This window comes from Macrotis lagotis, chromosome 5, assembly GCF_037893015.1.
Source record: "Macrotis lagotis isolate mMagLag1 chromosome 5, bilby.v1.9.chrom.fasta, whole genome shotgun sequence".
NCBI lineage: Eukaryota > Metazoa > Chordata > Mammalia > Peramelemorphia > Peramelidae > Macrotis > Macrotis lagotis.
The window spans coordinates 244,177,567-244,202,566 of NC_133662.1; the positions used below are offsets into that span (position 1 = coordinate 244,177,567).

At 38.2% G+C, this 25,000-nt stretch overlaps 1 protein-coding gene across 2 annotated transcripts in view; it reads right to left on the reverse strand.

Annotated features, from left to right (window-relative positions):
• The window catches only part of METTL16 (methyltransferase 16, RNA N6-adenosine), a 57,104-nt gene that overhangs the window by 15,150 nt on the left and 16,954 nt on the right, over positions 1-25,000 (reverse strand). For both annotated transcript variants that reach the window (XM_074189213.1, XM_074189214.1), the window contains exons 4-9: positions 18,600-18,799; positions 16,467-16,607; positions 15,851-15,966; positions 13,210-13,352; positions 6,810-6,879; positions 5,660-5,749 (exon numbers count right to left, since the gene is read on the reverse strand). In XM_074189213.1, the coding sequence (XP_074045314.1) occupies positions 5,660-5,749; positions 6,810-6,879; positions 13,210-13,352; positions 15,851-15,966; positions 16,467-16,607; positions 18,600-18,799 (760 nt within the window). The remainder of the gene's footprint in view (positions 1-5,659; positions 5,750-6,809; positions 6,880-13,209; positions 13,353-15,850; positions 15,967-16,466; positions 16,608-18,599; positions 18,800-25,000) is intronic.

Sequence of the window (25,000 nt, forward strand, 5' to 3'; positions counted from 1 at the left end):
GGCCAATGGCCTTGGATCTATTCTTTTTTTTTAATTTATTTTTATTAAAGATATTGAGTTTTAAAATTTCCCCCCCCAATCTTACTTCCCCCGCCCCACGGAAAGCAATCTGTCAGTCTTTACTTTGTTTCCATGTTATACCTTGATCCAAATTGAGTGTGACGAGAGAAATCACATCCTTAAAGAAACATGAAGCATAAGAGATAGCAAGATCAGAAATTATAAGATAGTTGTTTTTTTTTCTCTAAATTAAAGGGAATAGGGGAGGCTAGGTGGCGTAGTGGATAAAGCACCGGCCTTGGAGTCAGGAGTACCTGGGTTCAAATCCGGTCTCAGACACTTAATAATTACTTAATAATTACCTAGCTGTGTGGCCTTGGGCAAGCCACTTAACCCCATTTGCCTTGCAAAAACCTAAAAAAACCCCCACCAAATTAATTAATTAATTAGTTAAAGGGAATAGTCCTTGGTCTTTGTTCAAACTCTACAATTCTTTCTCTGGATACAGATGGTATTCTCCATTGCAGACAACCCCAAAGTGTCCCTGATAGTTGCACTGATGGAATGAACAAGTCCATCAAGGTTGATCATCACCTTATGTTGATGTTAGAGTGTACAGTGTTTTTCTGGTTCTGCTCATCTTGCTCAGCATCAGTTCGTGCAAATCCCTCCAGGATTCCCTGAAATCCCATCCCTCCTGGTTTCTAATAGAACAATAGTGTTCCATGACATACATGGGCCACAGTTTGCTAAGCCATTTCCCAACTGAAGGACATTTATTTGATTTCCAATTCTTTGCCACCACAAATAGGGCTGTTATAAATAATTTTGTACAAGTGATGTTTTTACCCTTTTTCATCATCTCTTCAGGATACAGATCCAGGAGTGGTATTGCTGGGTCAAAGGGTATGCACATTTTTGTTGCCCTTTGGGCATAGTTCCAAATTTCTCTCCAGAAAGGTTGGATGAGTTCACAGCTCCACCAACAATGTAATAGTGTCCCAAATTTCCCACCCTTCCAACAATGATCATCATCCTTTCTGTTCATATTGGCCAATCTGAGAGGTGTGAAGAGGTACCTCAGAGAAAGCTTTAATTTGCATTTCTCTAATAATTAATGATTTAGAGCAATTTTATATGTGGCTATGGATTGCTTTGATCTCCTCATCTGTAAATTGCCTTTGCATATCCTTTGATTATTTGTCAATTGGGGAATGGCTTTTTGTTTTAAAAATATGACTCAGTTCTCTGTATATTTTAGAAATGAGTCCTTTGTCAGAATCATTAGTTGTAAAGATTGTTTCCCAATTTACTACATTTCTTTTGATCTTGGTTACATTGGTTTTATCTGTGCAAAAGCTTTTTAATTTAATGTAATCGAAATCATCTAATTGGTTTTTGGTGATGTTCTCCAACCCTTCCTTAGTCACAAACTGCTCCCCTTTCCATAGATCTGACAGGTAAACTAGTCCTTGATCTTCTAATTTGCTTATAGTATTGTTATTTATGTCTAAGTCCTGTAACCATTTGGATCTTATCTTGGTAAAGGGTCCTTGGATCTATTCTTGAGAAATTTTAACATACTCTCGCGCCTTGTATGACACTATAAAAGTGAGAAGTTCACCTTAGTCAACTAGTTGTTTTAATCTGATTTTAAGTCATGCAAATTTTTTTTTTTTAGTGAACTGACTCAATCTACCAATCTTCAGGATAAATCTTATAGTGATTTCTCAAAGGTAGCCACTAGTTGGGACTAGATGAAGAGATTGCTATGCCTGGGTCCTTATCTTTGAAAGATCAGATTCACCAAAGCAACCTTCTGACCCTGGATCTCCAAGAAAGCCACAAACTAGCTAAAGATGAAAGAACAGTGAAAGGTTTGAGGAGGGTTAGCATTGTGGGCAATTATTCAACAATTGACTGTAAAAGTCAATTTAGAAGACAAAGTGGATGATGTCCTAAGACTGCCACTAAGTGTGTTATTACTGTAGCACTTGTCTCTGCACCACTTCCATGATCTGGCTCTGGAGGGTAAGTAACTTCCCTCTGTAAAATGCTACGACTGACTTCAGTGGCCTTTCAGGGTCCTCTGATCCCCTTTAAATTTGCAAGTGACTCCTGATCTTTACAAACTTCAAGTACAGACCAAGAATGTCTAAATTCCCCAAGATCTCAAAGGCAGTGAGGAGCATCAGTGTTGTAAGGAGCTTTACTCAATCCCTTCATTCCTGATTCCTCACTTTGGGTGGAGAACTGTTTAAGTCACTTTAACACTAACCAATGATTTTTCTACCCTGTTTTCCAGGGACAACCAACTTCATGGCAATGTCTATCAAACTCCCTTGACAGGAGAGCCCTGGGTTTAAAGGGAGTGCCCTAAAAGATGCCCTAAATGAGACAAACTTAAAAAAAAATCCTCAAAGCAAGTAAGAATATGCATAACTCAATACCTAAAGTGTGTGGGTGGGGGGAGTGAGAGAGAAAGTTTCCTTAAAATCCAAGTGTCAAACTTATTAAAGGGGCAGAAATATAGTAGTTTTCCCTTGGGGTGACTACAGAAGAAGAATGGGCCAAAGAAAAAAATACTAAGCTTCTTGTTAGAATTCTGAAAAGAACAGTTGCTAAAATATGTTCCTTCATCAGAAATAATTCTGCAAAATTCTAACAACACCAGGACCGTCTTTTTGTTGCTAAGATAAATCCAGACAACAGAAACTACGGGCTTAGCAAAGGCACTTGATTTGGCAGGAAAAAAAAAAATCAGATTTTTCTTAATGTTCGGCATCGACAGAAATGAGTCAGTAAGCCTGGGATAAGTGAAAACAGAAGTTGCTGTAGAAACTTGCTTGCTTACACTAAGATGGTTAAGAAAAAAAAAAAGGAAAGCAAGAAGTAGGCCAATATTTCTGCTTAAGTGACTCTCTCTCCCTGAGCTTCCTTTGTCTCTGCCAGATTCTGGGGCTAAATGAGGTAGCAGTTCTAAACAACAGGGGTGAGGGTGAGGCTGTTAAAGGACAATACAACCACAACCAAATCCCAAACCATATGACAGGTCCACGGTCCCCCAGCATACCCTCAGGAAAAGAGGTAGCTGTTTTTTTTTTTTGGGGGGGGGAGCAGACAGACACAGAGCCAGACACATGCTCACAAAACCCACATTGACAGAGATATACAGGGACACATATACCCCCACCCCAACCCAGAAGGATGCTGGTTTCTGCTAGAGCTAATTATCAGTTCTTCTAGCTGGGGTACCAATGGATGTGGGAAGTGGGTGCTCTCTGCTTCTCCTGTAGCTGCTGGGTCAGCATGGAAAGAAAGCAGTGTATTAAAATGCCTTTATCCATTTGGTGGCAAGTCTTTTTCTTTGGGGAGGAAAGGGGCCCAGACGGTGACACCTAGTTGTCTGGTGGGGGGCAGGGGGGCCTCCCCTGCAAGTCGTGCCATGGTGCCCTGTTTCAAAAAAAGGTTCTTTAGGGTCTTGGTCTGTCCATCAGGACAGGCAGAAGGAGGGAGGTATCAACCAATGAATTCTCTCTCTCTCTCTCTCTCTCTATATATATATATATATACACACATCAGAGAGAACAAGCACCTAGAGTCCTCCTGGGCAGCCTTCCAACACATACCAAGGACTGCCAAAACAGAAGGCGGAAATTTTGCCTCCCCCTTGCCCCCAGTCTAGTCAAGCAGACCTACGGGGAGACCCTAGACTAGCAAGAATCAAGCTTTCATTTTGCCCATTCAGAAAACACCTCTGGCAATACAGGAGCTCCCTTCCCATTTTTTCATGTGGCAGAACAAACCAATAATTTTGGATCAAAAAGGCTCTCCCACACAGCATACCCCTAAACTAGCCTGGTAGACCTAGGGCAGGGCCTGGGGGCTACTCTCTTCTGAGCAACTGTCTTTAAAAGAAACAGAGTCAAGGACTAGCCCTGAGCCAAGCTTCCCAGATGAGGAAGCACTCACAAAATATTGTTTGAATGAACACTTGAGCTTCTGGGGGCGGGGGGGTGAATTTCAGGGTCTTCCAGAATTATGCCCATTAGTGCTCCTGGTACTGTGTCAGAGGCAATGAATTACTTAACGGGTGACATGCAATACACTGAAAGCATAATGGGCTTAAACACTGGAGGACTTGGATTTGAATCCCCCCTCATCTCTAGGTGGTCTTAGCTAAGTCATTTCTCTGGGCCTCAGTTTTCTTGTCTGTATAATAAAGAGGTTTGGGCTAGTTATCCTGTCAAGAATCCTTTCTAATCTAAATAATACGATCCTATAGACCAAATATTTTCCCCTCACAGTTGCTACTATTAACTGTATTTCCCTCCATTCTATCCCTCCCCACTTCCATTCATTATTTTTTCCTCCTTTCATCTTGTCCTGCCTTAGCAGTATGTTGTATCTGACTACCCTCTTACCAAGATCTTTCCTCTCTTCCATCACCTACACCCCACCCTCTCCAATCCCCCTGTCTCCCTTCTCCCATCCCTTTCCTCTCCTTTCTCCTCTAGGGTAAGATAGATTTCTAGATCATATTGAGTGTACGTAGTATTTCCACTCTGAGTCTATTTTAGTTAAGAATGAAGGCTCACTCATTCTACCTCACCTTCTTACCTTCCACTCCATTGCAAAAAGCTTTTTCCTGACTCTTTTCCATGAAATATCTTAGCCCATCTTACCTCTCATTTCCCCTTTCCCCAGAACATTCCTTTCTCACCCACTGAATCCATCCTTTATAACATATACCATTATATTCTGTTCCCTCCTGTGCCTTGTTTATCTATATATGCTTCTAACTATTCTTATAAATGAGAAGGTTTATATGAATTATCAGTATCTTCTTCCCCTGCAGGAATACACATAATTCAACATCATTAAATACCTCATAATTAGCCCTTCCCATTCACCCTCTCTATGTTTTCACCTGAGTATTGTACTTGAAGATCAAACTTTTGGTTCAGCTCTGGTCATTTCAACAGTAAAGTTTGAAAGTCCCCTGTTTCATTAAATTGGACCAATTTTTGATAATGACATGATATACAGAAAGGGAAAAATTGAGACCAAAAAGAAAACTAAGTGCTGTCACCTCCCCCCTTCCCCCCTTCCCATTTCAACTTCTCAGGTCCACTATGCCCATGTATCTTCCACCTCTCTGCTCTGCTGGGCATAGGTCTCTGAAATGACCAAAAGTTCAGCAAAGGAAAGACAGCATATATATGACTCCTTTTCTGCTCCATCCTCATGCAGTTAAGGGTTAAGATGAAGACTTACTGAGTGGCAGAAAAAGGCCCCAAACTGAAATTTCAGGAACATTTTTTTCACCTTGGCATGGGCCAAAGCCCTTTCTGCCTTCTATGAATTCAAGCCTAAGGGTTGGAATTTTCTAGAAGTCCCTCAGCATATATTCACAAACATCTCAGAATTTATAAGATACTTTGGGCCCCACTGCCCAAATCTGAGGAGGGAAATGGGATCAAGGGGGACAGTGGGGGTTTAAAGGCCAACATTTCAATGGTGACACAGTAACAACTGTGCCCCCCCTCCCCCAGCTCAGAAGCTCTGTTAAAACAGTGGGAATGTCTAAGGCATGCTGACTGACTACCACACCTTGTGTCCCCAGGTTAAGCAGCAGAAGCAAGGGGTCAGTACTCACAGGCACAGTTACATCATCATAAAAGCTCCATGCCAAGGCCCATCTCATCGTTCGCCCCTGACAGAATTCAGTGTGGGTGACTTTGGGGACCTGGGAGAGACATCAAATATCATCAGATGAAAATAAGACAAAACAGTCAAAACAACACAACAGCTGTCAGAGCATCTTAATCTTTCCTAAGTAATGATTCAATGATCAAATACAGAGGTAAAAATAGTGCTTTGAGGACAGTGAAATATCCCCCTAAACTCTAGAAAGAGACCTGTTGAAGCTAAGTCAAGGGTACCTCTGTTTTATTATCCAAACCCAGTTCATGGGCAAGGAATGCAGAAAGTGGTTCCTGTCAAATGTGAGCTTATATAAGAAAACCCTGTGCTGATGAGAAGCAGGAAGAGCAGCAACAAGATGTAAGAATCTATGAGATCGCTTTCTTGCCCCACAAACTGCTGCCATGACCATCATGTCAAATCATACAACCCTTTGCAGCAATCAATTTAGAAAATGAAAATTATTATCCCACACTTGATTGTCCACATACAAGGAGGCACTAAAACTTTTAGAATTTCAAAACCAACTCCCTAACCAATGAATTCCTATTTCAAATGAAGCACAGTATCTTCTCTTGGCATTTTCCTATTCTCACAATTTATTGACAGGCCCCAAGCGAAGCCAGATAGGCTTTGAACTCAAATTTTCTTCTACTTTGTCATAGAAGGTTCCCCAGTACAGTACATTGAGCCAACTCTCCCAAATCCATACTATCTGCCCAAATATTCAAAAAAGGTTACACGGAGTCACTAAATTTATTAACTTACCTTTCTGAATTCTCCCTCTGAATCTTAACCCCCTATTATATCTGTCCAATAAAGGGGCTTACTTACGATAATTTTCTATTGTAAGTAAGACCTCTTCTAAAAACTAAAAAAAAAAAAAAAAAAAAAAAAAAAAACCACCTAAAAAAAACAAAACCTCTTTTAAATCTCAATGTAACTGAGTCATCCCCTTACCTGACCCTCATTCCCCTGGGATTTTCTAATCCATTGGGGAAAATTGCCTCTGCCCTGCCACAACTTGTGCCTACATTCCCTACCCATGCTTGAGGTCCTGCACATCTTTGTTTCCCTTATTGTTAATACAGTCTAGGCCTTACCCCTTGAATCCGAAGCTCCTCCTTCAATGGAGCCAGACTACATTTCTTCCCAAGCATGCAGCTGTACCATCTAGGAAGAAATAAGATAATTTTAAATCACTTTCCCACCCTAAAAATAAATACATCCTTCTCTTCCTGCAACTTAATGAAAACAAATGGGAAAACTGCAAAAAATAGTTAAAGAAATATGAGAGATAATTACAAGACTGACATTTAGTAATGCCCAAACTGGAGGAAAAAAAAAGCTTGGACCAAGAGCAACCTGGAAAGGATGAGGAAAGGTCCAGATTCAATTTAGGAAAAAGGAGAAGGAAATCAGAGCCACTTTGATTTTTCCTTTATGATAATGATTGCCTCACAATTCAAAAGCACAAGAAGCTTTAGAAGATGTTTGGGGGGAGGGAGAGTCAATACAAGCCAGCCCCAAGTTCAGCAGACTACAACATTATTGGTCTGCTTGGTTACACATACGGGCCACTTCCTTCCCACAAAGAAAAGTAAGTCAATGAACAACAACAACAAAAATTTAAAGATTCCAAGCACAATTATACAAAAGGACTCCAAAATCTATCAAGAGATTCCAAACCCATTAGTTTCTATATGTTCCCCTCTCCCCACCTTTGCACAAGTGACATTAGTTATCATATCATGTCATTTATTTTACTTGACAAATCCAGAAAAATGGGAAAGGGACACCTGTCAGAATAAAGGAGAAAACTGAAATGTAGAATATTTTTCACTAAATGCAATTTTCCTTTAACCCTTTAAATTGGTGGCAAACACAACACTTTATTTGCGTCACTACTGATACAAAAGTCTTTAATGACTGGTGAGAGAGTCTCCAAGACAGTGATCTCCCCAGAGAAGGTTCTCAATAAGTCTTTATTTTTGTTGGAACTGCAGCTTGCCTGTGCTCTCTGAGGCTAATCAACACTTTTCCCCATCAATAGTACAAAGATAATAAGCTTGTCCTTACTTGCAAAGAAATCCATATTATCTTCTTTATAGGTTTGAAACATGTGGCATTTTGTCTATTAGTCTTTAAAAGTCCAGAAGTAAGGGTATTACTAGCCCTTTAGTAAAGTAATTTGCAAGGTGGTTCCCAAAAAGCTTCAGGGCAGGAACAGGTTATAAGAAAGACAGCTACTTAGACTGGTTCATGAATACAAGACATTTGTCTTGTCCTTCAAAATCTGTATTGCTTTTAACAAACCTTGTCCTAAATGGGGAGGGGACAGGAGGACGGAAGACCCTTCAGTTTATAAGAAAGTCTAAGTCACCTGTTTCCTAATAAGCACATCTGAGGTAGTTGGAATCCCATTTCTTTCAGTTATTGATTTATGAGCAAAGTTTAATAAATAGCAAAGCATTCACGTTATTTCATTTAATCCTCCTTAGCCCTGCATCAAGTTTCTCTGAAGTGTTTCATATGCAAGATACACAAGAAATGGATACAAACTTATAACAGCAGCCATCCTGCAAATGATGAATGGTTAAAGGGCATGAACAAGCCATTTTCAGAGAAGGATAGCCAAGCTTTCTACAATCATATGTGGAAAAATATTATTAATCCCTGATAATGAGCAAAATGCAAATTAAGGTTATTTTGAGCTTATTCCCATCCTACTGGCAAGGTTGGCAAAAAAGGAAAATGATGGTCACGAAATGGCTGTGAGAAAACAAGTCCACTGTTAGTTGTTGATGGAGCTGAGAATTGATACAGGAAAAGCAAAGCCCAAAAGCTACTCAAGGCCGCATACCCTTTGACACAGCATCACCGCTAGGGTCTATGGCCCAAAAGAGAGCAAAGGTAAAGGACATGGTCATCGTACTTTTGGGCAATGATGAGTGACAAAGAGCTTACTTATTACCATTTTCAGGATGGGGATGAGGAAAAGTCAATCACATGCATGGGCTGTGATGAACAGAGATTTGATTAAATTATCTTCTGCTCTCAAAGCCATTACCTCCTAAACTCCCTATTAGAGTCAGGGAGACCACTATCCTTCCAGTTACCCAAACATTCTCCACAATGCCCCAGAAACCCCACCCTACTAAGAGTCCTCAAAACACTAGAAGAACCCTTCCCCGATGTAGCCTCTCCTCCTCTAATTGGTCAGTTAGTCCCAGAAGTTCTAATTTTAAGGGAAAAAGCCTGAGGCAGCTATGTTTTCACGTACTGCTGGCTCTTATCAGACTTTCTCTATAATATGCTCTACTATAGATGTCTTCATCTCCTCAACCCTCCATCACAACCTCTTTTGAGCTTCCTTCTACATGTTATCTTTTCCCATTAGAACACAAACTCCTCAAAGAAGGGATTCCCTCTATATTCCCAGTGCTTGGCATATTGACTGGAACCTATGAATGCTTGCCAATGGTCAGACTGACCTTAACATTAGCTAAAGTGACTTTCCTAAAGCAGAGATTGGATCATTCTTCTCTGCTTCCAATCAAATTCCTCAATAAAATCCAGCAGTTTCTACTGGCTCTAGGAGCAGATATTATTTCATCTTTAACTTACCCTTTTTAATTTCTATTTTTGTGAAAGTTTTTTAACATAATTTTTTAGCACAGAGTACGTACATATAATTGTTAAGTAAATAAATATTCTGGATGTTCACTGAACCACCATATTCTACCCTCCTCATTTGTCTCCCTGCTTCAAGGAAGTACTAGGAGACTCATTGAGAAAACCACTGATTTTTAAAGGACTAGTATGAAAGCTGCTTCTCTTTTTGAACCTCAGAGGCCTAATTCTAACAGTTGTAGATATTCCACATAACTGCCTTAGTGATTCTCCTAAAGTGCAGTCTGAACAAGTCACCTCATAACCAAGTTTCCTGGATCCCTAACTCCTCTAGGACCAAGCTGCATCCTCAGTTGGGTACTGAGCCTAACCCCTTCCTTCCCATATTAGCCTTGTTATTCCTAGCTTCTGATATACTATGTCTGGAAGAGTTTCCTCCTTTAACTCCACCTCTTACAGCTATGGCTTAGACAAAATGAAACTTCCTAAAGGACATCAGGAAAGTTCTCCCCCCTCCCCAATATGACTGTCTTCTAAAGATTCCAGGATTCCTGTTTATACAAGCATATACATATGTACGTGTGAAATTCTAGCATTTGTAGAAGGTCACTTTAATAGCTAACATGTTTATACCTCAAACTATGAACCAGCTCTAGAGTAAGCACTTTACAATTATCATCTCATTTGTTCCTCACAATAATCCTTCTAAGTAAGGGCCTCATTTTCCAGCTAAGTGACTTGCCCAGGGTTACTTCTACCTAGTGCATCTCCTAGTTGTCTCCCTCATAAGAACAGAAGCTCCTGGAAAGGAGAGGCATTTTTGCTTTTAACATGTAAACCCAACATTGAACACAGTTCTGAGCACATGGCAAGCACTCAATCAACATCAGCTGACTGATTTTATTCCAGGCAAGGGCACAAAAAAAGGCTGTTGGGAGTTCAACTGGGCAAGCTCTTCTAGACTGAGTATCAGGCACATAGACAAGACCATTTTCCCAAATAAAGGGGGTATATTTTACTTCCTAAGGTTATAAGGTTATAGCTACAGAGCTAGAAGGGCTCTGGAAGCTACCAAAGAGGAAACTAAGACCAGAAAAGTTAATTTACTTGCCCAAAGTCAACCAGGTAGAAAAGTTGAACCAAAAACACTTTTCTGTGCCAAGGCTCCCTATAGAAGACAAAGGTCACTGTCCTGACTAACAAAAAGGTTGAATAGCCTGAAGATCCCATCCTTCCACAATGGTCAAGGCTCAGGTTCCAGCTCAGGACACTGGCCTCCCTGTCTCATCTCAGTGTTTCCTCAAGACTGGGAGGATGAAATCTGCTCCTCTCTAGCCAAAGGTGTAGAGCTGTAAAACACTGAGGGTTCAAGTACTTCCATTGACCAAACTGCATGAGCCATGAATTAAACCTAGATGTTCCTCTGGGAGGTTGGCTCACTCCTGACCCTCCCTATTCAGGCTGCCCATCACTCCTCTGACTGTCAGTGTATAGACCTGGACCCTCATGCTACTGTCTACACCAAACCATTCTGAATAGCATTCTGTAAACTTGCACATATTACTTTCTCATACAGCCCTTAATTGGTCTTATATGGCTACTGCCCTGTGTTGAAGACTCTAGAATATCTACAACTGTTAGAATTAGGCCACTGAGGTGCAAAAAGAGAAGCAGCTTTCATACCAGTCCTTTAAAAATCAGGGGTTTTCTCAACGAGTCTCCTAGTACTTCCTTGAAATAAAAGGGCTCTGGAGCCTTGTGGGGTCTGAAGTTGCCACCCCAAAGGCTACCATACTCCCCAACATCATAAAGATTTCTCTAACTTCCTCTTGACTTGACCACTTTACTTCTTTCCTATCTTTATTTTAGGGTCATCAAGGTCTCTTGATTTTAGGGTAAAGAGAAATCACTGACCTCTATTTGTGCCTTCAAAGATAAACTTACTGAAAACCAGCCAATTTCACAAATTTAAGTGTGCTCAATTTCTGTTTAAAATTTTTTTTATTAATTTAAGGTAATGGGGTTAAATGACTTGCCCAATGTCACAGAGGCAATTCATAAGGTCCTCCTGACTCCAGGGCCAGTACTCTATCCACTGTGCCACCTAACTGCCCCTTACAGGTACAGTTTTGATACAATTCTTTGAAAACCCTCCAAAGATACCATGGTGTTCAGAATGGCAACCAAATATCTTTTTCTGCTTTTCATTCTGTCTCCATGCTATCCTTTAGCTGTGCTCAGAGAACTATTCTATCAGCCATCTTAAGATTTTGTTGGGGCAACTAGGTGGCACAGTGGATAGAGCACCAGCCCTGGAGTCGGGGAACCCGAGTTCAAATTGGCCTCAGACACTTGATAATGACCTAGCTGTGTGACCTTGGGCAAATCACTTAACCTCATTGCCTTGCAAAAACCAAAAGAAAAAAAATTTCGTTTTCAAAAAAAAAAAAAGGTGATTTCTAAAGTTGGAATAAGGTTTGAGTAGATGGCAGCTGGGAACAGCCTTTTACAGGACAAGCACAGGGTGAGGACTGTGGGGGGGACCACAGCATTCTGCAATGATATCCCCTTTTGGAAAATTGCTGGAAGGACCCTGACTGCCCAACATTGCCCAGGGTAGTCTGGCATGTGAGCTTGGAGGGGAACTCTGAAATCAATGCTCTCTTAGATTCATTGGACAATCTGAAATTCTAGCATCTGTAGAAGTCCCTAGAAAGAGCAAAAATAGAAACAGTCTCTTTTGACCTGTTCTCACAATGTTTCAAAGCCCCTTACTGTCCTCCTTTTGGAACCTTCTTCTATTTTTAAGATCATTTAAGTTCTTGTTATCAACAACCCCAATCTACCTCTGAACAATTTTCTACCACTTAAAGCATTTTTGTATGACAGATTTACCATAGCATTTCATGAGAATTTCAATGACATTTATGTTAAAGAAATTAATGAGGGATGGCTAGATGGCGCAGTGGATAGAGCACCAGCCCTGGAGTCAGGAGTACCTGAGTTCAAATCCGACCTCAGACACTTAATAATTACCTAGTTTTGTGGCGTTGGGAAAGCCTTGCAAAAAAAAAAGCCTAAAAAATAATAATAATAAAAAATATTAATGAGATTATGTGTCAATTCTGGAACAGAATCTAATCTTGATGGATATAAATAACTTTAAATAAACCTGAAATTCAGTACTGCCCAATGATTCAAGAATGGCTCAACCAATTATAGTATATGAATGGAATGGAATATGAAGAAATCAGAGGAAGACTGAGAAAAGACATTCCTGAGCTACAGGTATCAACACACAATGATCAAGAAAAAGAAAGAAAATCAAATGTCGTGTAATTATGATTAGTTAATCTTTGTCCCCAAGAATTGAGGCCATGTCCCTCCTTCCCTTGCTCAAGTAGGTAGGGTTGTAGTATGGGCTATGTTTCCAAAAATGTTTTAAAAGTAGTCCCACAGCCACCACCTGGAGTTAGGATCCCTGTGCTGTCTGGCAGGGTGAAAGTCCAAGCAAGGCAAATGGCTCTTTGTGAAGAACTTCTCACTGTTTAATGACAGGTGTGCCATCTGCAATAATTAGCTTAGAAGAGGGACCTCCCTCAATCAGTCCATGGAGCTGGCGAGAGATCTCAGACTCCCTTCATTAAGTTCCTGACAGCTCAGTGTCCTCACATCTGTCACTGTTTGTGAGTTTGATTCCAAGAACAAATTGCTTCAAGGCCTGGGCACCGTCTGTTCACTAATCAGAGCTGCACTTCCATCAGCCTGGTGCAATCCTGGGGGGCTGGGCAGCATCAGTGGTCCCTCAGCAGCAGGAGGCTCATCAGACCTCAGACAAGAAAGCTGGCCCAGGTCCCCCCAAATCCTTACCTCAGCCTCTTCTTCAGCTGCAGACTGTCGTGGATGATTCTCTTGACAAACTCTAATTCACCTCCTTCTGCCATGATCTCTGTGATTCCCCCAGTGTTTACAGAACTTGGGGGTGGCCTTCGAGGATTTCGAGAGTTGACTCCCTAGCAAGAAAAACAAAGCCATTTCAGACTCCTAAAGCAGACACTGTATTCATCCTTGCTCCATAGCCCCCCTCCACGAGCAACTTTCTAAAGTCTTACACTAAACTGATTCACCTTTGTCTAACTAGATTCAAAGCTCTAAGGGCCATCAAAGTCAACCCCTTTACTTTAGAGATAGGGAAACCAACTCTAAAGAACAGGAAGTAATGATGGGCACATGTTAAACAGGTTCTATGTAACAGAGTGAGTCTTAAGTTCAGGTTCCTTGGCTTTAAATCCTTGACATACTTTTTTTTTTTTTAACACATTGGTGGGAGGAAGCATGGTAAAGTAGAAAAATGATGAACCAGAAGGATCTCAATATGTTTTAGGGAAATTAAAGGAACTGTCTAGAAATCAAAACTCTGGGTTTAATTTCTGATTGGCAAGTCACTTGAACTTCTTTGGTATGCTCTCTGAAACATTTATAGATGACTTGTCAATTGACATTGGTAGAAGGAGTTTCTACACTGGGAGGTTCCCATATAGATGGATTCAAGGTCGGAAAAAAGGTCTCTATAGCAATCGGATAAAACGGTTAGTGATCTCATTCATTCTTTCATTCACTTCACTTTATTCAAGGCCCTGTGACAGGGTTATAAGGATACAAAGATAAGACTAAGTTAGATGCATCTGAATTAACTCATCTATTTTTAACACAAACCATTAAGCTTTACTTTTTTACTCATGACCTTACTAGGCCTTAACTTAGGGAGGAATGAAGTAAATACAGTCACATTATCACTTACTAGGCAAACCACACTTTTTGGTTGTATTATAAAAATTTAATGACGCTAGGAGTCCTCTTATTAATTTGACAAGGATTTATTTAAGAACAAAGGTTAGGAGAGGTACAATCTACTAAACTAACAATCTAGAACTAACCCAGCCTAATAGCTCTCAGCAGATTCACAACTAATATTTCAAGAACATAACACTTCATTATACTTCAATGCTTTGAAAAATATATTGCTACCCTCAACATATTTTCCTGAAAAGAGAAATCATTTTCTTCCAGACAAAGCATATTTAAGTCAATTTTTGGTTTTAAAAAAAAAGCATACTTTAAATGGGTTAAAAATCAACTATTTCATGAAACATTTCAGTGAATCTTTTTAAAAATAACCACTCTAATATTCATTTGGATTTTTAAAAATAAAATCTCATTAATTCATATTAAACTATGATAAACTGGCCTGAATGACCGATTCCAATTTTGCTTTTCTAAGTACATACAGCAAATTACACCAGAATATCACCTTATCTAAGTCTCAACACATTACTTGATAATGACTAGAAAATACAATATTCTTTGTTTCTAACTTAGCCATTTAAAGTAGAATTTGCTCTCAAAAATAATTTGATTTTTAAAATCTTTATTTCATTCTCTCCCCATCATATGGAGACTTTTTCATTTTAATTCATTTTTGGGGTAAGATTTTGAGTTCCATGTCTCTCTCTCTCTCTCTCTCTCTCTCTCTCTCTCTCTCTCTCTCTCTCTCTCTCACACACACACACACACACACACACACACACACACACACACACAAAATCAATCATATTTCCATATCTTTTGTTTAGGGTTTTTTTTTTTTGCAAGGCAATGGGGTTAAGTGGCTTGCCCAAAGCCACACAGCTAGGTAATTATTAAGTGTCTGAGGCCGGCACTCCTGACTCCAGGACCTGTGCTCTTTCCACTGAGCTATCTAGCCGCCCCTCTATATCATCTTAAAATAATTTAAGGACTATCTTTACCTCTTTCCATCACATCAGGCTTACTATAGTTATTTCAGAATAAAAATAATAACAGCAGCTAGCATTTAAATAGTGTCTACTGTAGTCAGATACTCTGCAAAGCACCTTACAAATATCTAGAAGAAACTGATAAGTAAAACTGAATTAATGACTTTTTTTAATTTGGTTTTTTTGGTATCCCTTCTTACTACTCATCCTTTAAAACTAATCAGCTTTGTAAAATTGCTTTAGAGGGGAAAAAAAGACTAAATTAGAAACTGCCCCACTATACACACACAACAGCCGGTTAAATGTTACTTTTGCACCCTTTCATTTATACTGAGCTGTTTAAAAGTCCTTCTGTGGCAATCTTTTGGATCTGCAATAAAAAGAGTAGGAAAAAACCGACAAACCCAGAGAAGTTTTAGGGTCCCTTCCCCCAGCCCAGCCCCCGGCAGTCTGCTCTATTTCCAACATCATAGTTACTCTATCAGTAGGCAGCAGTCTGCTCTATTTCCAACATCATAGTTACTCTATCAGTAGGCACAAGTCATTTAGTCTCCCCATCAGTGAACCTTGGAAAAGCTGTACAATGCATCACAGTGAAAGGCAGCACCCTATGCACCCACCTCCTCAGCAAACACTGTTCTCACAGCTAACCCACCCGGTCAAATATGGCAAATCCAGACAAACATTCAGTTTCTCTAGAGCAGCAGATACTCTACCTTGGCTTCCAACTGGTTGGCAAAAAAGGGAGGGTTGCACATGCAAAAATCATAAATGATCTCAGATTCCTCTTTAAGAGCATCCATTAGGAGTGTCTTCTGTGGTACTTTAACCACTGGCAGAAAAAGCAGGATGTTTAAGATATGGAGCAACAATTAACTCACTATTGATTCATTAACATGCTTAATGTCTCCGCTTATCATATGTTTAACACTACCAAAAAAGTACCCTCAGTTTATACAAAAGAGACTTTAGGTCCCTGGAACAAAAGGAAAAGAATATTAACAGCCTTTAACACATACAGCAGTCAGAGGAGGAAAAAGACACCTGAGACATCTCTAGGGGTTTCTGCTTCAATCTAGCACAGGGCCATGCACTCTGAAGTTGCTCAATCAATGGTCACTGAAGCTCAAAAAGAGGCCAGTTCCAACAGCCATAGGGCTTGGGCTGGGTGAAGCAGGATGGCTACAATCTGGGAATAGGAGTCACTCAAGCCTGCACCTTGGCAAAACCCAAACATTTCCATCAACCTCTGAACAAAAGTATAAAATGTACACACATCAGGTGCACTAAATGATGATTTAAAAAAAAGGATATTTGTTTTGCAGAGTATACCTTTTATGAGATCAGATAAATTATTCTGTTCCACATTTTTCTTAGCATAATTAAAGCACATATCATCCACTTCTGTTGCAAGGAAATACCAGCCATTGAGAGTTGCTCCAAGTAAAGGATAGATGCAAGATGCTCCCGTACCTAAAAAAATAAAAATTCAACAAAACATGCAGCCGCCCCCCCACACAGAAAATTGTTGGGAGAAAATAATTTTTCCTTCTTCCAGCTTTTAAAGTACATTTAAAAGCTAACACTTACTAAAATAGCCCTTGTGTGATTCTTTAATTGCCATAGACATCAATGTTGTTTCTTTAACAATACTGTATGCTAGTCCAGATAACTATAGACCAGGCTTCTAGCCTATAAAACTCTCTAAAGTCAGGGCTCATAAATAACCTGGTAACTGATAAAAAAAAGTTCAAAACTCGAAAAATGAAGTTGATTTACAAAAGGGCTATACTTTCACACATTGCCTGGTTTTCATATAGGAAATCAATAGTATTTGCGAAAATACCACAATAGTGAAATACCACAAACCAGATGGACATAAATTTCACTCCCCAAATAAAACCAGTATCTTCCAAGGCATATATTCATTTTGTGAAATAGAACACCTAATTCCCCAGTCTAGTTAGTAGATATTGGAAGGAAACTAAATCATCTGTTAAAAATAAAAAAAAGAACTTGTGGTTACACAACTCCAAAAAATCTAAAATCATTTAGAATTGAATAAGATAAGCTCTTTGGTTCAGAAAAATCAATCCAGGTCAAATATATCAAAAGTCTAGATGACCAGCAGTCACTAAGTCCAAATCCTTTCAAAGGAGCAACAAGGCATAAAGGTTAGTATAAGGGTCCCTTTGTACTTCATTTCTCACAAAGAAAAAAAAACAAAGGAATAAATTACAAAAATAGCCTTCAGTGTCTATCTTTTTAGTAATTTCTTCCAGTCATTAAAAAACCAAAAGTTTTTGCAATAGTAAATACAAACATAATATTAAATATCTTGAATCTTAACATTAAGAGCTTTATATACTAATTCTTCCTACAAAATTGAATTATGCAAATGAGCAAGCTTCTATCTACAGAATAAGAGTAATCTCTGCTTTATGCAGACGGGTCCACATGTAACAAATGCTTCAAAAGTCTACATTTCCTTTCTGAATAATTTCCCCTCAGAAATAAAGGAACCTAATTAGACCAAATCAGATTCCAGCAAAGTGGCCCCTTTCCCTTTTATCCCCTACAACACAATTTATAGAAAGAACTGAAAAACACATCCTGCAGGCATTTCTTCATGATGTCCTTAGAGGGTATGAGGTATAATTAAAATTAAACCAGAGGCCAAGATCTTCAAGTTTACTACAAATTTAGGAAGTCAATTGCCAATTATGAATGTGGCATATCCATGTGGTTTAATATAACCCTATTTCAAAGTTAAAAAGATAAAGACCACTTGCTTTTCAGAGACTGATTTCCAATAGCAATTTTATATTTGAAAACAGAATTTTAAAATCCTTCAATGAAGCTTTCCTACAAAGGACCAGAACAAGCTAAAGGAGAAAAAGCTAAATTAGTGCAATGGGCTGGATAAGACAAATAGAAAAACATCTACCTTATCTCTAGCTCCCTCTGTTAATCCTGGAGGTCTTTTGAAACATAAATGTTTATAAAGTAATTAAGCAAAGTTCATTTTATATACTGTAATTCCACTAGTTCTACTTTAGTTAAAACATTTTATACACACACAAAGAGTTCTGAAACATTACTTTATAGGCACAGGAGACATTTCAGTAAATGGATATCTAGGTAAAATTCCAACTGGACTTCTTTCAGTAAATCTTAACAGTAATTCAGTAAAATTCAGTAAAAATTCAATAAATCCCAAGAACATAGTAAAAAGACAAATATTCAAACCAGTAAGGAAAATGAAAAACTTGAGAAAACTGTATTTCTCATCCTCATTGTCAAGGCTTTTGTTCAAGAATCTCATGTTGCTTCCCAAGTGAAGTCAATGGCAAGCAAAGTTTGAGTATCACCAAAAGAAGAGATCTCAATGGTCAATTTCTTTAACAATTATCAGACAAGCAAGAAACAAACAAAAAAAACAAACAACAACAAAAAAGGAGATACCGATATCAATCCCCCTTCGGAGGGCACTCCTGGCCGGGTCCCAAGGGCCAATCAGATCTTCTACCCAGTGGATATAGTTGAGTCGTAGTGGAACAGTAGGAATGAGTCTTTCCAATGGGATATCAATGGAAAGCCCAAAGTCCTCCTTTAAGAGAGTGCAAGTCAAAGCTCGTACAGCTTCAGGGTCCTTGAAGTTAAGACTGGAGGGAAGAGATGTAGGAAAATGGAATTCAGTCAGGTTCATCACATACTACTTACTATCAAAGAATTTAGCACCCTGACAAATTTAAAAGATACTTAATCAGAAATCACCAATTTGCTACTCTCCCAAAATGAAATTAGGAACGACTTTTATTTTCCTTTCTATATGGCACTGTCATGAACTGCTAAGTTTTTCTTGAAAGTTACAGGTGATACAAGTCTAAAATATGTTCTTTTAACAAAGGGAAAAGTTTTATTTCTCCAACAAGAGCAGAACTAACCATCAAAATCATTAGAAAGTATCTACTATAGAAGAAAATTTTTAAATTTTTAAAAATTTTAAAATATAAACTAGAATTTAATGTATTAAGTAATTTGTGAACTATTTATAAATCTAAAATTATGGGAGGAAATTAAAAATGAATTTCTATCTGACTTTTTATGCTTCACTATAATTTTCCCAAAAATTATCAACAAAGGAAAAGGAAGAGCTTTTGAAGCTGGTTTCCAAGAGGAATTTTGGCCTTAATACATGAGCAGCCATATTGCTTAAACTCAGTTATTCCCTCCTCAATCCCCTACAGGGAAGCACTGGTGGAGAGCAGAAAACACACCCCTCAAGGTTAATAAGGCTCTCTGCCTCCAATGCAGGCTCCTCCTTCCCAATCAAGCCCCTATAGTAGGAAAGCCTTGGTCTGGAATCCAGAGACCTAGACTCTAACCCTGGAAGAGAGGGAGGGAGGGAGGGAAGAAGTAAAGGAGGGAAGTTTTTAAAGTGCCTGTTATTTCCCACAAACTATTAGAAATATCTTGATCCTCACAAAGGAGGTGCTTTTACTAACACAGTTTTACAGGTGAGGAAACTGAGGTTAGAGCAACTTACTCAAGTTCACACAACTAGAAGTTTTTGAAACCATATTTGAAGTCATGTTTTTCTGACTCTAGACCCAGCATTCTATTCACTGAATTATCTAGTTTCTATTAACCAAATAAACTTTATCTGAAGCAAGTGTCTTTTTTTAAAAAATTTTTTGTAATTCAAGAATTTCCAGGGATTTAATGAAAAAAAGTACAAAAGAAAGTGGCTTAGCCCTACCTGATCTAAAATTATATTATAAAGCATCAGTCATCAAAACTGTCTGGTATTGGCTAAGAAATAGAGTGGTGGACCAGTAGAATAGACTAGATGCAATAGCAGGAAATGATTAGTCATCTGCTGTTTGATAAACCAGAAGAGTCCAGCTATTGGGATAAAAACTCTCTCTTCAATAAAAACTGCTGGAAAAACTGGAAGTTAGTATGGAAGGAACTTAGATCAGACCAACACCTAACACCCTTTACCAAGATAAGATCCAAATGGATACGGGATTTAGACATAAAAAACAATACTATAAGCAAACTAGAAGATCAAGGACTAGTTTACCTGTCAGATGGATGGAATGGGAAGCAGTTTATGACCAAGGAGAGATGGAGAACATCACTAAAAACAAACTAGATGATTTCAATTACATTAAATTAAAAGGTTTTTGCAAAGACAAAACCACTGTAACCAAGATCAAAAGAAATGTAGTGAATTAGAAACAATCTTTACAACTAATGTTTCTGACAAAGGACTCATTTCTAAAATATACAGAGAACTGAGTCAATTAAAAAAAAAAAGCCATTCCCCAACTGACAAAAGGTCAAAGGATATGCAAAGGCAACTTACAGATGAGATCAAAGTCATCCACAGCCATCTGAAAAATTGCTCTAAATCATTACTTATTAGAGAAATGCAAATTAAAGCTTCTCTGAGGTACTACCTCATACCTCTCAGACTGGCCAATATGACCAGAAAGGATAATGATCATTGTTGGAAAGGTTCTGGGAAATCTGGAACATTATTACATTGTTGGTGGAGCTGTGAAATGTGCATACCCTTTGATCCAGCAATACCACTACAGGGTCTACACCCTGAAGAGATGATGAAAAAGGGTAAAAAGATCACTTGTACAAAAATATTCATAGCAGCCCTGTTTGTGGTGGCAAAGAATTGGAAATCAAGTGAATGTCCTTCAATTGGGGAATGGCTTAGCAAACTGTGGCCTATGTGTACCATGGAACACTATTGTTCTATTAGAAACCAGGAGGGATGGGAATTCAGGGAAGCCTGGAGGGATTTGCATGAACTGATGCTGAGTGAGATGAGCAGAACCAAAAAAACACTGAGCCATCCTAACAGCAACATGGGGGAGATGATCAACCTTGATGGACTTGTTTATTCCATCAGTGCCACAACCAGGGATAGTCTGGGGCTGTCTGCAATGGAGAATACCATCTGTATCCTGAGAAAGAACTGCAGAGTTTGAAATTAGGGCAGTAAACCAGAATTTCAATAAAGTTTCTCTAATATTGTAGAATTCTTTAATTTTATATTAAGTTTCACATAAAATATGCATATAGACATGTATATTAATTTCATAAACCTGTACAAATAGGAAAAAATAAGAACAGTGACCAAGAAACAGGTTTCTGAAAAAGTCAGGTAGAAAATAAATAAAAATGGAAAATAATAAAACAAAATTTCAATCAATTTCATTAATGTCTTATCCTTCACTTTCCTGATATCTGATAGCATCTTATAAAAAGCAATCTTACTATCCATAAATAGGGGCAGGTAGGTGGAATAGATTAAAGCACCCAGTTTGGAGTTGGAAGATCTGAGTTCAAATCTAGCCTCATTTCTTTTCTAGCAGTGTGACCCCGAGCAAGTCCCTTAACCCCTATTTGTTTCAGTTCCTCATAAACAGGGGGCACACTGGACAAGGAAATGGCAAACCCTTCCAGGATTGAGGGCAGAAGTCCATGGGGTTAAGTAGAGTAGGAATGGCTGAACAACTGAATAACAAGTGGTCATTTACTAAAATGTCAGAGTCAAAGATGAATTTTTAAAGAATAGTATAAAATACGACAAAAAAGAATCCAAGTTCCTTGAAGGTAGAATCTATTTGTTCATATTTTTGTAAACCAGATGACACTTAAAAAAATGAGTGCTGAATTGGCAACACCCAAGTTAAAAGTAATAAACAGCTTTTAATATAATCAACCAAGTCCTATTATCTCCCATCTCTGTCTTATTTAATGCAAATGCATAAAATGCTTTCCCTATCTTTTTATGTAAATTGATATTTTAGTTTCTAATTATATGCTATGGTTGTTTTTCAACATTCATCCATTTGCAGATTTTTACATATTTTTCTACCACACTCTTGTACCTTTCTTCTCCCCCAGCAGTAAACAGTCTGGTAAAAGTTTCACAAGTACCCTTGTGTTCAACATATTTACATATTAGTCATTCTGTGCAAGAGAAATTAGGACTAAAAGGGAAAAAAAAAGAAAATAATGAGATATTCCCTTAAAGCCCAACACAAACTGGACTTTCTCCATCTAGCTTTTCCTCAGTCCCTCCTCCAGTTAAAGTAAGACTGACCACAAAACACTTTGACTTAATATATAATACTGTGTATTGTGATTGTATTGGCATCTCAACTCCCTTTAAGTTCTACAAAAGCTGGCACATTAGGTCTTTGTATTTCTACCAGTGTTTACTTTCCATATAGTGGGAAATTTTAAAGTATTTTGAATGATGGTTATATTAATATGCTTGAAATGAGAAGAAGGTGGGGCGACTAGGTGGCGCAGTGGATAAAGCACCAGCCCTGGAGTCAGGAGTACCTGGGTTCAAATCCAGTCTCAGACACTTAATAATTACCTAGCTGTGTGGCCTTGGGCAAGCCACTTAACCCCGTTTGCCTTGCAAAAACCTAAAAAAAAAAAAAAAAAAAAAAAAAATGAGAAGAAGGTAAACAAGGCTGTGAATCTGTATGATGCCCACTTATACACATATACAATGTGAAAATAAAATTTGAGGGGCAGCTAGGTGGCATAGTGGATAAAGCACTGACCTTGGAGTCAGGAGTACCTGGGTTCAAATTCGGTCTCAGACACTTAATAATTACCTAGCTGAGTGGCCTTGGGCAAGCCACTTAACCCCATTTGTCTTGCAAAAAACCTAAAAAAAAAAATTTGAATTCCCTTCTTAGGAGTCATTAAAGTGAATGACATTATCCAAAGTGTTGATTTTAGTACAGCAGAATAGGCATAGATATATATCTCATGCCCTACACCAAAATAAGGTCAAATCCATAAATGATCATTGATAATTGGTCAAAGGATAAGAACAGCCAGTTTTCAAATGAAGAAATTAAAGCTAATATATATAATCATATGAAAAAAATGCTCTAAATCATTAATGATTAGAGAAATGCAAATTTAAACAACTATGAGGAACCACCTCACATAGACCCGTGTCTGTATATCCACAGACCTATAATCAGGAGAAATCATAAAAAATCGGAAAAGTTCCACATGTTCCAAAATGTTCACAACAGTTTTTTTTAGTGCCAAAGAATTGGAAATTAAGGGATTACCCATCAATTTAGCTTAACAAGTGAAGCAGAACCAAGAGAACATTATAAACATTAACAACAACACTGCAAATTGATCAACATTGATTTGATGGAAGCAGCTCCTCTCAGCAGTTCAGAAACCTAAAACAACCCTGGGAGACATGGTAAGGAAAATGCAATCCACATTCAGTGGTAGAAAAACACAACAAAACAAAGTAAAACCTACAGAACACTACATTCACATTTTTAAAAATTTCTCTTACATGTATCTTTCCTATCTTATGGTTTTCTTTCTTTTCCCTTAGTCCAAATACCTCAAATAGAAAATAACTAATCTGCAAACATGTTAAACACAAATATATATGTTAAATGTTCACCAAAAGAAGGTGGGAAGAGAGGGTGGAAGGAAATTATGTAACTTATTAATAAGCATTCACATGTGGATGAATGTTGAAAATTTTTCATAACATGTAATTTGAAAAATAAAATATCAATTGTAATAAAAACAAAGGAAAAAAACAAAAGTGCTGATTTTGAAACAACTAATCAACTAATGGGGGGGGGTAATTCAAAAGTGATAATGGGAAGTTTTCCAAGACAGTACCTAAATAACTACTGAACTCACCCCACCCCACCCCCCAAAAAACAACAAAGAGATCCTGGCTCTTTTTTTCCCTAAGGAATGACTGAGGACATTCAGGATAGACACCAATTACTGGTATACTACTAAGGGTATGAACAGACAAGTGATCAAAAGACGTGAACAAACAATTCTCAACAGAATTACAAACTATTCACAACCATATGAAAGAATGCTCCAAATCACTAATAACAAGAGAAAGGCACATTAAAATAATACTGAGGTTTTTTTAGATCTCATACTCTGCATACTGGAAAAGATGATGAGAGTCAACCCTGGAACAATCATGCCATAACAGGCACTATTACATTGTCGTACTAGTGAATCAGTAAAATCCTTTTGTAAAATCATTTAAAATTATGCAAATAAAAGGACTTAAAATATTCATATGCTTTAGCTCATAGAATCCTTACTAGGGTTTATATTCCAAGGAGGGCACTGATAAGTCCTCAGTATACCCCAAAACATTTATAGCAGCATTTTTGATGATAACAAAGAACTGAAACAAAGCAGACACACACACACACACACACACACACACACACAGATTATGGATGGGCCAAACTAACTGTAGTGAATGAACATGAAGGAATATGACTGGCATGTAACAAAGAATTAATATGATAAATATAGAAAAGTACACAGAAAGATCTACAACTGGCTAGAAGGAAGCAGAGCCAAGAATACAAAAGATGAAATGGGATAACTATCATGTAAATATTTTGTTTTGTTTTTTTTTGTCTTTAAAGATTTTATTTATTTTGAGTTTTACAATTTTCCCCCCAATCTCACTTCCCTCCCCCCACCCCCCATAGAAAGCAATTTGTCAGTCTTTACATTGTTTCCATGTTGTACATTGATCCAGATTGAGTGTGAAAAGAAACCATATCCTTAAGGAAGAAACATAAAGTATAAGAGATAGCAAGATCAGAAAATAAGATAGCAGTTTATCATGTAAATCTAAAAAAAAAAGTCAAAAGTTTGTTTTTTGCAAGGCAATGGGGTTAAGTGACTTGCCCAAGGTCACACAGCTAGGTAATTATTAACTGTCTGAGTCCAGATTTACACTCAGGTCCTCCTGACTCTTCAGTCAGTGCTCTATCCATTGTGCC